At 47.4% G+C, this 15,755-nt stretch overlaps 1 protein-coding gene and 1 pseudogene across 3 annotated transcripts in view; one reads left to right on the forward strand and one right to left on the reverse strand.

Annotated features, from left to right (window-relative positions):
- dpys (dihydropyrimidinase) overlaps positions 1–15,755 on the reverse strand; it is a 104,286-nt gene that overhangs the window by 70,584 nt on the left and 17,947 nt on the right. For all 3 annotated transcript variants that reach the window (XM_069920256.1, XM_069920258.1, XM_069920257.1), the window contains exons 2-3: positions 13,720–13,878; positions 10,223–10,402 (exon numbers count right to left, since the gene is read on the reverse strand). In XM_069920256.1, coding sequence (XP_069776357.1) covers positions 10,223–10,402; positions 13,720–13,878 — 339 coding nt within the window. The remainder of the gene's footprint in view (positions 1–10,222; positions 10,403–13,719; positions 13,879–15,755) is intronic.
- On the forward strand, positions 254–994 carry LOC138752601 (large ribosomal subunit protein uL24m pseudogene; annotated as a pseudogene).

Here is a 15,755-nt window from a genome sequence, read left to right on the forward strand (position 1 = left end):
GATCAATAGATGCTGAATTAATGAATTTTGCTTCAACTGTGTGTTGCATGATTGCCGAACTAATTTCAAGGCGTGCCAATTTTAAACTTCCGTATTTTTTTACCTATTTATTTTCCGTGTGGTTTTTTTTTGCTGGTTTCTTGAGGCTGCCAGTTGCTCGAATTCCAGATGAGTGGGTTTTTCACTATATTTGGGCAGAATGGGCTCATTGGCCAGATACTGTGGTGTATGTCGAACAAAAAGACACCCACGAGAGAGGAACGTCGGCGGGTCCTTGCGGCGGCATGCGTCTAATGGCCCTGTTGGCCGCTGCGGTCAAAGTGCCGGTGGGCTACCGGTACGGCACCAATCGCCCCTGGACGGTGGCAGCCCAGAAGATGAACCCACCGGGCAGGCGGCGCAGGAAGGTGTTCGTGGAGCCCATCCTGGAGTGGAACGTGTTCCGGGGAGACACAGTGGAAATTCTCAAAGGGAAAGATGCCGGCAAACAGGGAAAAGTCATCCAGGTGATTCGAGCCCGCAACTGGGTGATCCTGGAGGGTCTGAACACGCACTACCGCTACATTGGGAAGACAGAGAAGTACTGGGGCACGTACATTGCCAGCGAGGCTCCAGTGCTGGTTACGGACGTCGCTCTTATTGACCCGACCAACCGAAAGCCCACGTCTGTGGAGTGGAAGTACACAGAAGAGGGAGAGAAAGTCCGCGTCTCTGCTCGCACCGGACGCATCATCCCCAAGCCGGTGTTTCAGAGGAAAGACGGGATTGTCCCGGAGCAGTGGAAGGATGGCCCAAAAGACACCAGCGTTGAGGATGCAATGGACACCTCATATACTCCTGCCCTGAAAACTTTTGAAGAAGAAATCATGGAGAAAATGGGCATCAGTGAGACGAGACGGCACCGCAAGTCCTTCTGGTACTGATCTGGGAGCAGAGTCCAGCCCAGGAAGAGGGGCTCAGGAGCATGAGCTTGCATCACTTTAGGTTTTATTAAATTGTTTTAAAAAAAAGACACCCACCTCTGCCCAAGCTTCCTTTTCCAGATGAGCAGTGGGCATGTTTGGAAACACCTAACCCCAATGGCATGGAGGACCCGCCAACCAAATCAGCCATATGCACTAAGGTGGTGGGAAATAGGAGTGGAGGTTTCAGCTGAGAAAGGACGTCCAGTCAATATGAGTGTAGCGGCCCGCTAACTGGGACGTGACCTGATACAAAAAATGACTGACAAATGCGGTAACCGCGCAGACCCTGTGGAGGCCAACAACCTTCGTCCCAGGGGACCACCCACACGGCGGGAAACAATGGCGGGAACACTGACCAGTCAGAGATCGGGCACTGCTGACTACAGCAGTGGGGAGAGAATATAAGCAGAGCTGCCAATGCAATAAACCAGTCTTCACCTTTAAAACCTCGTGTGTGTATCGTTCTTTCCACACTTCGTGGCAGATCACCCATTACATTGGTGACCCCAGCAGGTCCAGCAGTTGGACCAGATGATGATGGACCAGGTAGCTCTCCACGTGGTTTCACTGAAGCTGCCAGTGTTATGTCCTTTGCAGCCACACATATGGTTCGAACAGGGCGAGGCCCGGTTCCACCTCCGACAGATCACCGCTGATGCCACACATTACTACTACGTGGTGAGATCGCTCGACCAGGACACAGCAGCAAGGGACATAAAATTCCTATGGCAGCCTCCAGAGTGGGGTAAATACGACGCCCTCAAAGAGCTATTAACCCGCACCTCCGGCTATCACGGCATGAGCGCACCACTCGATCGTTGCATATGGACGGATTGGGGGACAGGGCCCCATCCGCCTTCATGAGCAAGATGCTCGCCCTTGCTGAGACCTTGCCTGCTCTTTGAGCAGATTTTCCTGGAGCAACTAGTAGAGGATATCCAACTCTTGCTCGCCGTCATGGATTTCAGTGACCCCAGGAAAGTCGCAGCCTGGCCGGACTTGCTCTGGAGAGTGAAGAAAGAAAACAGTGCCTCAGTAGAGCAGATTGCTAGGCCCCGCACACAGCTGGCAATAAGGCCACAACAATCAGAGAGGCAAGTGGACCCCCATACCCACCAGTACTGTTACTATCACCAATGATGGGGTGTGGGGGCCCGTTGATGCTGCCCACCCTGCGCAGTTCAAGGAAACACCATGGCCAACTATCGTTAATGGCTGCGACACTTGGCCAATGTAACAGCCTCCTACCCGTGTAGGACTCTCTGTTTGGAAGCACTTCCTCATTGACCCCGGTGTTGAAATAAGTGTCCTCCCCTCCTCGGCCTAAGTAACCCAGAGTGGCAAACCGGGCCCGGCACTGAGAGCACCAACATAAGAACGTTCAGCACCTGCACCGTCCCCCTCCACTTCAGCAGCAACAGGTTCACATGGACATTCACAATTGGGGCTGTGACCAGGAGCGGACTTCCTGTGAGCCCACTGCCTGCTGGTGGACATTAAAGGACATCATTTGGTGCGCACCAGGACTTTTCAAATTACGTTGCCGGTGGAAGTCAAGTTACCTCCCCCCCCCACCCCTGCCGCCTCAACTCCATTACTCTGTCCAATAATGCAGATCCTAGTGAAGATCCCTTCGATCGTGGTGCCATAGTTTTCCTACAGCAAATTGAAGCATGGGGTAAGCCACCATATTCTCGCCAAGGGCCCACAGCTCCACACCCAGGGTGCACCACCGTCCCTACATGTTTTCTAAAAATGGAGAGCTGGGGATAGCGCTGCATTCCGACAGCCCCTGGACCTCCTCCCTGCACATGGTAGCGAAGGCAATAGGAGGGTGGAGGCCATGTGGTGACTATTGCCATCTCAACGAGGCCACCACAGCGGACAGGTACCCAGTTGCCCGTATCTTTACCACTAACTTACAAGGGGCACGGGTATTTCAAGTCAACCTCGTCAGGGGCTATCACCAGATCCCAGTCCATCCCGATTACATCCCTAAAACTGCCATCATTACCCCTTTTTGACTTTGAGAACACCCTTTGGACTTATGAACTCAGCCCAGATCTTCTAGAGGCTGATAAATGGGGTGGGTCAGGATCTCTCATTCGCATCCATCTATTTGGATGATATTCTCGTCACCAGCCGCAACGCAACAACACAGAGCACGCGGCCCACCAAAGGCATTTGTGCGCCTGGCTGCAGGAATTCGGGCTGACTATAAATCCTGTTAAATTCCAGTTCGGGTTGGAAACAATTGAATTCCTGGGGCATTGAATCAACAGGCATGGAGCGAAGCTCCTTCCTGAAAAGGTAGAGGCCATTGATCACCAATTCATAGCAGCAGCAGCTCGCATCATGCACACACACGCCGGGGATAGGTAAGGACATTACCTGGGACAATGAGGTCTGAGACATTCCAGAAGGCCAAGGACACTCTGGCCAACACCACCCTTGCAGTACACACCAGGCCAGAGGCGCCAACTGCTCTCACAGTAGACATCTCCAGTACAGCAGTAGGGGCCATACTGGAAAAATTAATTGAAGGGCAATGGCAGTCCCTGGCCTCCTTTAGCAGGCATCTCTGGCCACCCAAACTCAAATCCAGTGCCTCTGACCGGGAGCTATTGGGGTTGTACCTGGCAGTCAGACATTTCAGGTATTTCTTGGAACGCAGGCAATTCAAGGTCTTCACAGACCATAAACAGTTAACCTTTGTCGTCTACAAAGTGTCCAACCTGTGGTCAGCCAGGCAGCAGCGACACCTCTCATACATGTCTGAGTTCACCACGGACATTCGACACATCAAGGGAAGGCCAACGTGGTGGCCGATGCACTTTCCCGCCCCGTGATCCAGTCCATCCAGGCCTAGTCCCAGCGAATAGTCTATTCAGCCCTAGCCAAGGCACAGCAGGAAGACTCTGAGGTCCCAGCGTACAGAACAGCAGTTCCTGGGATCATGCAGGAGGATGTCGCCATCGGTCCTGGGAACCAAACGCTCCTCTGTGATCTCTCCACTGGCAAACCCTGCCCCATCGTGCCACCAGCTTGGAGGTAGCAGTTCCTCAACGCGGTGCCCAACTTGGCAAATCCAGCCATCAGGACTTCTGTAAAAATGGTGGCCTGTAGGTTCGCCTGGCACTGCCTTTGGAAACAGGACAGTCAGTGGGACAGCACCTGCACACTCTGCAAGACGTCCAAACTGCAGATGCACGTCAAGGCAACCCCTCCACCTCCCACAACTTTCAAGCCAACATGACGTCGATTCAGCCACATCCATATTGACATTGTCAGGCCTCTACCAGTCTCCTGCGGGGAAAGATATCTCCTCATCATGATTGACCGCTCCATGAGATGGCTGGAAGTGGTCCCACTGGCCGACTCAACCACTAAGACCTGCACCTGGGCATTGATTAACATCTGGGTGCCAAGATTCAGAGTGCTGGAGCATATGACCTCCGATAGAGGTACACAGTTCACTTCAGGACTCTGGGCAGTGCTGGCCAATTTGCTGGAAACCCTGCTCCACCACACCATGGCGTACCACCCTCTGGCCAAAGGGTTGGTGGAGCGGTTCCACAGGCACCTAAAGGCTCAGCTCAAGGGGCCGAACTGGGCAGATGAGTTACCCTGGGTCCTCCTGGGGATCCACACCATGCCAAAAGAGGACTTCAATGCCTCAGCATCTGAGATGATGTACGACACACCATTGGTTATACCAGGGAAGTTCTTGGCCACCACCAAGGACCCAGAGGACCCCGCGGCCTCATTGACTAAGCTGAGAGAAAGACTGGGCACTCTAGTAAGTTCACAGCCTCCGCTGTATGGCCAGGCCAAAACTTACATCCCCAAAGATTTAGAGAACGTTTTCATTCAGAGGGGGGAACACTGAACACCTCTGCAATGGCTGTACAAGGGGCCTTATAAAGTAATTGTAGCATAGATAAAAGCTCTCACATGACTGGAAGAAGAACAAATGCTTTTATTAGCTTTGAACAATGGGTAGGGTCACTTGTAGGCTTCAGAGGGGTTCTGGGTAAACAGGGGTGGAGCCGGGAGGCAGGGCCAGTCATTAATACAGCACTCTCCCAGTGAATTCCCATTCACTGCATTCACCCCTTCCTGCAGAATTAAGGGTCAATGGATGAAGAGAACATGTGATCAGAAGCCGGCAGAAGACAGAAAAAATATACAGTACATATACAATTTACAAATTCCTAAATTTGTAAAATTCCTAAATTCCAGAGATCCTGGTGGAGAGCCTTAGCACTTGAGTTTCCTGCTCCCCATGTGATGGAGAAGTAGTGGGCTGGGGCTCAAGCTCAACAATAGAGGGGGTTCACTCTCTTCCTGAACTGGGTCCCCTGAGGCCCTGAGTTGGGGTGGGGAGAAAAACCTCGGTAGCTCGTTCCGATGGGTGCCAAGTCCCTAATGGAGACAGTGTCCTCCCTACCATCCAGGTACTCCAGGTAGGCGTACATGGGGTTGGCATGGAGCAATTTCACCCTCTCCACCAGGGGGTCGGCCTTGCTCTCCTCACATGCTTCTTAAGAAGGACTGAACCAGGACTAGTGAGCCAGGCTGGGAGTGTAGACCCTGATGCCAACCTTCTGTCGAATGTGCACAGCAGCTCGTGAGGAGTAGCATTAGTCGCAGTGCAGAGTAGTGACTGAATTGAGTGTAGCATGATGGGAGGACATCCTGCCGGCACAAGTCTGGAAGGTCTTTTTGCTTCAGGGCAGGTTTGCAGCCTTCCAAATCGTGGTGTCCTCTTTTTCATCCTAACCATTACTCCAGCTGGTCGTCCTGCTGGATGCGATGCCCCTCACCAGCAGGTACTGACATAGCTCATTGTTGATAAAGTCTGAGCCCCAGTTGCTATGAATATAGTCAGGATACAAGAACAGGACGCAAATGGCATCTAGGGCCTTCATAACGGAGAGGCTGACGTGTCTGAGCACGGAATGGTGAACGGGTTGTGGGAGTACTCATCAATGACTGAGAGAAAGTAGATGTTCCTGTTCATGGAGGGGAGAGGTCCCTTAAAATCGATGCTGAGCTGTTTGAAGGGCCTGGATGACTTAATCAGGTGTGCTTTTGTGAGGCGATAAAAGTTTGGCTTGCACTCAGCGCAGACCTGGCAGGACCTGGTCATTTCCCTGACGTCTTCTACCGAGTAGGGCAAATTGCTGGACTTGACAAAATGAGCCATGCAGGTGACCCCTGGATGGCAGAGCTCATTATGTATGGTCCACAGTTAACCAGTGTGTGCGGAGGCACAGCATCCCCTGGCTGGTAGGCGATTTCAAAACTTAGGGTGGAGAGTTCAGTCCTCCACCTGTCATTCATGATTTTGCTCCTTTTGATGTTGCTGAACATGAATGTGACCGAACACTGGCAATGAGGAGCAGAAATCTTCTACAAGCCAGGTAGTGTCTCCAATGCCTTATGGCTTCACGATGGCCTGAGCTTCCTTTTCCACTGACATGTTCCAGAGCTCGTGGCCTTTAATGGCCATGAAAAAAAGGCAACCTGCTTGCCCGCCTTACTGGGCTACATCCGAAGTGTCGCTTTCCACTTGGAATGGTACATTTTCATCTACCATGTGCATGACACCTTTCACAATATGGCTTCTGAGGTCATTAAAAGCCGTCTGGGATTCAGCTGAGAGGTGGAAAGTGGTGGCCTTTTAGAGTGGGCGAAACTTGTCGGTGTATTGTGGGGGCCACTGGGTGTAATATGAGAAAAACCCCAGGCATCTCCTCAAACCCTTTGTGGTCCTGGGGATGGGAAATTCTAGCGGGGGGCGCATCCTATCAGGGTCAGGGCCAATGATATCATTCTCCACCACAATGCCAAAGATAGCCAGTCGTATAGTCCTGAATACACAAGTGAGATTCAGGGCTCTTGCCTCATGGAGAAAGCTCCGGAGACTGGCATCATGGTCTTCCACAGTGTGGCCACAGATGGTGACATTGTCCATCTGCCTCTGGAAGAAAGACACCCCATTGATAATACCAAAAAAGACCCTCCGGAACAGATAGAGACAACTGTTAGCCTCAAGTGCCATGTATGGGTGGTCCTCAGAACAGATTGGTAGCTGGTGATAGGCAGCTTTCAGGTCAATGGTCGAATAGACTAGATACTGCGTGACATTGTTCACCATATCCGAATGCGAGGGAGTGGGTATGTGTCCAGGAGTGTGTATCGATTAATAGTTTGGCTATAGTCAATTACTAGCCTGGACTTGTTTTCCCCCTTTACAACCATCACTTCTGCTCTCCATGGGCAAGTGCTGGGTCTCTCTCTGTCTTTATGAACTCCCTGTGTGCTGCACGGTACCTCCTGCTCTTGGTGCCAATGGGCTTACAGTTGGCAGGCAGGTTTGGGAATAAGGGGGAGGGTCGATGTTCAGCTTAGAGAAGCTGTAAGTGGGCCCTGATTTTGAGGGCCCTCCATTCTGAACCATTACCAGGGGAGGGGACCAGACACAAGATCACACTTTTAAGGTGACACAGGAAGTCCAGACCCAACAGTACTGGAGCACACAATTCATCCAAAATATACAGATGAAATTTATGAAATTCCCTCCCTCAAACAATAAATGAACTGTACAATGTTTTTTTACATCCACCAAATGGGACTGAGATGCAAGGAAGATTAAATAATTCAAAGGATACATTTTTAAGTTATACTTTCGTACAGTTCGTGAGTCCATAAAAATTTCTGTGGAGACCATGTCGATTAGGTACTTGGTAAAATGTCAGTTTACCTTCACCATTACCATAGAGTTACTGAGCTAGTGAGGTCTGTTCTGGTAGAGAACCAGCGATGCCAGTTCACCGGGGACCCCTTGTTCCTTGCTCGAGTGGCCCCCTCTGTCCTGGATCAATCTGTGCAGGTAAGATGGTGCTTAGCTCATGGTGCGGCAAGATTGCCACCCTTCTTCCTCCTCTGATGGTGCCAAATTTGAATTTGGGCCGTGGCAAGACGGTCTCCAGCCTTTTCACGCCATATCCAAAGGCAGCGGTTTGCACAGCAGGTGATCTCAGTTGAGTTCGGGGCAGATGGCTTGGGGCTGGAATTGGATCCAGAAGCGGTGCAGGCTGTGGACTTCCCTCGACCTCCTTTTGCGCGGAAGACACTCTCCCAATGTCCCTTCTTTCCACAGCTGGAGCACGCCGAATCTTTAGCGGGGCAACGGGCTTGGGGGTGCTAATCTTTTCTGCAGAAAAAGCACTCCCTGGCACGGGAAGTGGCAGCCATTAGAGCAGAGACAACCATAGCGGGAGCAGCTGGTCCTTAGAGGTGCTCACCTGAGAGCGTGAGTTTGCTGGCTTCAAGATCATTGTTTTTTGAGCCTGGCCTGTTTCAGTGATTTAGCCAGTTTGACATGACTCAAGTAGTCACTGCCTCACATACCTCAAGCAGACTCCTGCGACCAACGTGTCCCAGACCTGCTCGTCTTCTCGTATGCGGCTTGAAGTCACTTTATATCTGCACTTCTTAGAAAGCATCCGTAGATCCAGCAAGTAGTTGTCGATTAACTCTCCGGGTCATTGGCAATGTAGAGTGAGCTGATGCCTCGCTAGGACCTCGTTCAGGGCCTTCATGTAGTTAGTCTTCAGTGCCACGATGGTGGCTTCGTATGTCTGGCAGTCTCTGATGACTGTGTACCCCTTTGTTCCTACCGTGGAGATGAGTGTCTATGTGGAAGATATCGCTGGTTGCATTCAGGTACATCTGGAAGCAGTCTAGCCAATATGTGAACTCCTCAGCTGCGTTGGGTGACTCGGTGTCTATTAGCAGAATACTGGGCTTGAGTAACACCTCCATCCTTGTTTTGAAAGCTAATAAAATTGTAGTCTAGATAAAAGCTCTCACGACTGGAGGGAGAACGAATGCTTTTATTAGCTTTCAACAACACGTAAAGTCATTAGTAAGCTTCAGAGGGGTTCTAAGTTTAGGTGCGAAACCAGGGTTATAGATGGGTAAATGGGGGTGGAGTCAGGAGGCGGGGCCAGTTATCAATATAGCACTCTCCCAGTGAATCCCAGTTCACTGCAGTAATCAGACACAATGGGTCAGCGTGTGCTGGATATCAATGGTAAGGAAGAAACTTCCACCATCAACCATCTCAAACCAGCACACCTGGACATCAGCCAACTAGTCTCCACTCAGCCTGTGCACTACAGAGGCAGGCCACCAAAAGCGGCAAACATTTCTCTGATCACTGGTTCTGGGGATTGGGCGGGGGGGGTGGGGGGGAGGTGGTTGTTTGTGTAGTAGCCCACTATCTGGATACAACCCGGTGCACAAGATGGCCAACAAACACAGAAACCATGCAGACCCCATGGGGGGGCCAATCGCATGGTGGGAAACAGCAAGCAACAGTGGGAACGACGCCCAGTCGGAGATGGGTGCTGCTATGACATCAGTCCTGACATCGGCAGTGGGAAGTGAATATAAGCAGAGCAGCCAGTACAATAAATCAGTCTTCGACTGTGACTCCGTGTGTGTGTGTGTCTGTATGTGCCTTCTTCCCGTACACCTCACAGTAATGCACACTACAAGAGCAAATTAAACATTATAATTAAAAAATCAAGAATTGTTCATGTTCCTTTTATTCACCATGTAAAGGGCTACTTTTTTTAAATTAAGAATCTTGCTTGGCTGCAGCAAGTTATGATTTTGGTGTACGTGTACACTGTACTTATGTGTGTGACAATAAACTGATTAATTTCCAGCTTCGGTTATGTTTCCAATCTATTTTTTAAAGATATTAGAATAGCACAGACTTCTTTTGAATTCCTTGGTTTTAAACAGTTTAAAATGAAAGTTACTATTTCAATAAGGTGACAGTTTGGATAAGGTAAAAACACGACGCTGGAGAAACTCAGCAGGCCAAACAGAGCCCTCTATATAGCAAAGATAAAGATACAGAATCAACTTTATGGGTATGAAGTTACGGTAGGCCTTCGAACAAAAAGGAAAGGTGGGGGGAGGAGCACAGTCCCAAAGGCAGGAGGTAGTAGGTGGAGAAGGGAGGGAGGGCCCAGCAGCAAGCAGGGGAGAGGGGGGGTGGGGGGGAAGGAAGGATGGCCGGGTGAGTAAAGAGAGGGAAGGGGTGGAGAGCTGGCAGGGGGAAGGGAAGGGAGGGGGATAGGAGAGCAGACTAGCAGAAACAGGAAAAGTCGATGTTAATGGCTTGTGGCTGGAGCAGGCCCAGACGGAAAAATCAGGAGTTGGTTAAGACCCACCTCTGCTATTATATGTCCATTTTCAGCGTGAACCTGAGCAATTGCCCCCAACTTCTTGCACTGACAGAAAGCGAGGTACAATTCATCATCCTGAAGCATGAATACATCTTTATAGGCCATGAACATCTTGAAGGAATTCACACCTCTCTCGTTGACCAAAACTTCCATTTCTTCTTCCACCTGCAAAAGCGCAAAGCTTCAGGACTGGAACAACATGAGGACAGACATAGCAACACAGACAAGCTGGCAGAAGGGGGAAGACAAGGTCAGGGAGATCAGCTTGATCAGAAGCCTCGACGGCTGAGAGTCAGACAGCAATTCCCTTCTTTCACGTTTAGTGACAATATACTGAGATGCAGAAGGGTTATCAGCTGACAATACCAGTAGCTAATGTGCCTCACCTACTTCCCCTCATGCACCTTCAGCTAATTCTGTCAGTGTATTACACCCACTCTCGTACTTTATCCAAGATTCTGCTTAAATATTACACTCCCCTAATATTTTGTTCCACATTATCACTCATCCATTTAAATAAGTGTGCAGTAAAACCCCTGGTATCCAGAATTCAAGCAACCAGCAATAAAAAAATGGAGAAAAATATATTTTAAAATTAAATAAATAAGAATAAAATAATAGTTAAAAATTACATTCATTTAAAATTATAAAAGTAAATGTTCCCTGAAGTAACAGATAAACCTTTGGTGAAGATGGGAGTGAATATCCAGCCAGCAGAGGGCCTTTGTCGATGCTTTGCTCATAGCAGCTGTTTGAATAAAGTTGTGTGAAACAGCGATGGTGTTGCCCAGGATGAAGAGCTGGTTGATACTGCTCGCTGTTGGGGTGACTCTCTTAAAGTGTCCCCTTATCCCTGCTTAGTAAGAGTCACCCTGGTCAGAGGCTTTATCTGTAAACTTGGGGAGGGGGGGGGGGGGCGGGGGGGGAGGGAGTTAATTATCTATAATGCTATTGTTCATCTTTCGGGTGGCTCCGTGTAGGGGGAGGAACCTGCAGATAAATACTTTCAGTTAAACACTTTCAAAGAATGTGACTGAAAATAAACTAAATTCTTTAAGGTTTATTTATTCATGTAAGTGTAGTTTGTTCAGTGTAAGTACAGTGTCGTATTTTTGTCTTTTAAACAGTTTATTCTAAATGCAGGTGTATTAGTTAAGCATTGGAAAAGTAAGTATCATGCAACCAGAAAATACTCTTCTCTGGCATCTACCAATCCCTATAGTGTGCACTGAATTCCCTTGACTTTATTAACAAGCATATGATATTAAGTCATGATTGTTTAGATGGGGGGGGGGCAGTTCCATAAAGTTTCCTTCTCTACTCTATGTTCTTCCCCAACAGTCCCCTCAACTCCCTGCTGCGTCTACCCCAACACTCCATCACGTTTTTCTCCCAGACCCTTTGGGATTCGACAGTAACAGTTAAATTTTCTGGTGGTGGGCTCTCAACATTTCTGTTTACTCTCTCCATTCTGGAAACATTCGAATGCACCATCCAGTACCTGTCCATTCCTCCTTCGTCTTGTCCACGTTGAGACTCAGGTTATTACACTCGCACCATTTCACGAGCTGATCCACCCTTTCTCTGTAGTGCGTCTCACCATTGCTGCTGGTGAGGCCAACGACTGTTGTGTCATCTGCAAACAATTACACTAATGGAGCTGGATCTGGCAGCGCGGCCGTGAGTCAGTGCGTGAACAGGAGTGGGCTGAGCATACAGCCCTGAGCTCCAGTACTCAGTGTGACAGTGCTCAACATTCTGCTACCAGCCCAGTTTGACTGTTAGGGAAAGGGGGTAGTGAATGGCGACAATATTGACATGCTCAGACCATTCACCAGTCAATCCAGGCCAAGTTAACTGCATTCTTCATAAGAGTATGTCACTTGGCATAGTAAGTTAGAGAGACCAAGGGGATGGTGAATGCTAGACGAGGGGATCAGATAACCATTGCAAAATCCACGCCATCTAGAGAGTCCCAGTCAGGAACTTCAGGCAATTGATTTGAAATTAACTGTGTCTCGATCCCATGTTTGCTTCCCTTACTGCCGGATGAACAACATTGATGGGATGGAAAGATGTTCTCCCTCCTCCTCACACTCAGGGGTTCTACGGTAATTATCACATGTAGTAACTGATTATTTGATTACTTGATCATTTCTTTTGTTTGACCATTATGATATCTAGTTTATAGATTACAAATTTTCTTATATCAGACTTGCTGCTGTATATTTCCTTTTCCATATTACCTCTTTATATTTAAATAAATGTGGCTTCTACATTTTGTATTATTATTGTAAAATTTAATAAAAATATTGAAACAGCAACTTGTCTGAACCAGTCACAAATACTGTAGGTACAGGCGAACGGCGACACAATATCCTGCACAACTCCTCTTTACCTCAAGTTCAAGTTGATCATCTGACTATACATCTACAACCAGAAGCAACATGGTGCACACGCATACACACACAATATACGGCACATAATAATCAACCATGTACAAATGTAGTCCTCAGGCCCTTACATCCAGAGGGGGAAACAGTTTTTCCCACCCAAGCCATCAAGCTCCTGAACTCCCAGTACGGATGTGGAGAGTGTGCCGTGGACTTTGAGTGTATACGTCTTAATTCCATAATATTTTAATGTGTTAATTGCTTTACTAACTTGTATCTATGTAAATATGCTCCGTGGTCCTGGAGAAATGCTATCTCGTCCCACCGTGTGAGCATGTATGAACAAAATTTGATTTGATATAATACAAAGTATATGTATAAATATTTTGGAATAATTTACTTGTTTTATTTGTAACCTCAATCTCACACACTACTATTCCCCAGCCTTGCAGTCCTACCCCTAGTGCTCCTGTACCTCCTCCCTGATGGCAGTGGGTCAAAGATCCCTTGTGCTGGATAGGAGTGATCCTCAATAGTTCTTTTCGCCCTATTTAAACAACCCTTCCAGTGAATATCATCATGAGAGAAAAGAGAGATCCCAGGGATCCTTTTAAAGGCTCCAAACCCCCAACATCCTTGACTGGCAACCCATTAATCTCTCTGTCTATTCTGTGTGCAGGGCAGCACGGCTGGCATAGCATGTAGCGCAATGCCTTTACAGCACCAGTGATCGGGACTGGGGTTCAAATCCTGTGCTGTCCGTAAGGAGTTTGTACGTTCTCCCCATGTCTGCATGGGTTTTCCCCAGGGGGTCTGGTTTCCTCCCACCATTGGAAATGTACTGGGAGGGTTAATTGGGTGTAGATTGGACAGCAGACTCGTGGGCCAAAATAGTCTGTAATTGTGCTGTATATTTTAAAATTTGTCAGACCCATGCAGCATTGTTCCTGTAGAAACTATACACTGAAGTTTCCAAAAGCTTCAAAGTCAGCAGATATCAGACAACTATTAAAATTCTGCCAATTTCATTAAAACTTTGGCATTTTTGTTGAGATACACCTAACGGGCTGTTCAATATTTTCACTTTACCTTTGTATTCCACCAAGTTACAGCCACGTGGAATGAGTAGTCACAGCAGACTTTAGGATCTGCCCAGCTTCTCCATCTGTCGTAGGCTTCCAATAAAGAGGTCCCTTTGCTGGGTATCACAAAGTCCAAAATCATTGTGGTACCACCTGCCACCGCAGCCTGTAACACAGGAAACACATGGTTGAGCAATGTGACACTATCCACCATCCAGGCCATGCCCTCTTCACTCTGCTACCATTGGGAAAAAGGTACAGGAGCCTAACGATGAGGACTCAGTGGCATAAGGGCAGCTTCTTCCCCGCTGTCATCAGATTCCTGAATAACCAATAAACCCAAGACACTGCCTTACTTTTCATGCTCTACTATTTGTACTTTTTAATAGTAATGTTGTAAGGTAGTTAAATATAAATTTTTGCTGCCCAAAACACTGTTAATGACAATAAATTCTGATTCTGGTTCTAAGTTGTGTAACTACACAATAGTAATATAACTAAAAAGTTAATGAGTCATGTTTGAAACTATATTATGAATCTTTGATTTGTTTGTACTAATCACGATTAATCAAAAAGTGTGGTTATTAGGCAAAGTCACTGCCAGGTGTAGTTTATCAGATGCTGATCTTAATTGGAAACTATAAGAAACATGCATCTGCACAAAGTAAAAGACATGGTTGAGCAATGTGACACCAAGGCAACTTCCCAGGCAACAATGTTGGCCCCTGCTTCGCATTTCACTCCGGATGTTAAACATTATTTTTTCTACTGTAATACAAAAGAGTGTTGGAGAAACTCAACAGGTCATGCCCCAACCCTGGGAACCAAAATACAATAGACGAATCGGTGCCGAGCCCTTGATCGGGATTGTAATCAATTTATTACCTTGAGAACAAAATTATCAAGGTAATTCCTATCAAGGGTCCGATCATATGCAGCTCTAGGGAAAGGGGGTCAGTAATTCAAACTAAATTATGCCATAAAGGACCATCGTAAAACAATAAGCCATCTAAACAGACAGAGTAAATGTGGATAGGCTTTTTCAATTAAGAAAGGGGGAGATTCAAACTAGAGGGCATGGTTTAAGATTGAAGGGGGAAAATTATAAGGGGAACATGAGGGGAAATTTCTTTACGCAAAGGGTGGTGGGGATGTGGAATGTGCTTCCGGCAGACGTAGTTGAGGTGGGATCATTGGTTACACTTAAGGATAGACTGGATAGTTACATGGCGAGGAGAGGACTGGAGGGGTATGGACCAGGTGCTGGTCAGTGGGACTAGGAGGGTGGGAATTTGTTATGGCATGGATTAGTAGGGCCGAACTGGCCTGTTCTGTGCTGTCAGTGGTTATTATGGTTATATGGTTATAAATTTCTTTTCCATTGAATTCAGTCGAATAACTCAGAGATGCAAATCTCATTGGAAACATTTTCCCAATCCCATTTCTCCCAAAATGCTGAAATATACAAGCATCTTGGAGAAACAGTTTTAAACTCACCTCCTTTGGTGACATGCCTATTGATGTAGCATCTAAATTTTTTTTACCAGTGATGGCAAAAAAGTTTGTGTTGCATGTTTGAATAAATGAAAGCAAGTGGATTAACTTCAGACCTAGTTTATTAACTATCCACATCGAGGATGCAAAGTTACAGAACCTGACCACTGGAGTGCATTAGCATAAAGAATTCCCCAGAATCCCAGTAACCCGGATATATAGGATATGAACACAGTGACTGATCTACATCCCCCTTCCTTACCTCATTTTCCACACCATGTCAAAATTACCTTGTTAAACTTCAGTGTTTACCAAGTGTAAACAGAATGACCAATATTTAGCATACACATTCAGTAACTGAAACAACAACCATATTTGGTGAGAAACATAAGAAAATGCTCTTCTACATGTAAACAATATGAATACTGTATCAATTACTGTATAAAACAGATATATACACTGTTAAACACGATTCAGTCTCTCTATTTGGGATTTGGCTTACCAACACGACCTAAGTGTGTTCTACACAGATTTTCAGTTGTGTTTGAG

Source organism: Narcine bancroftii, chromosome 2, assembly GCF_036971445.1.
Source record: "Narcine bancroftii isolate sNarBan1 chromosome 2, sNarBan1.hap1, whole genome shotgun sequence".
Taxonomy (NCBI): domain Eukaryota; kingdom Metazoa; phylum Chordata; class Chondrichthyes; order Torpediniformes; family Narcinidae; genus Narcine; species Narcine bancroftii.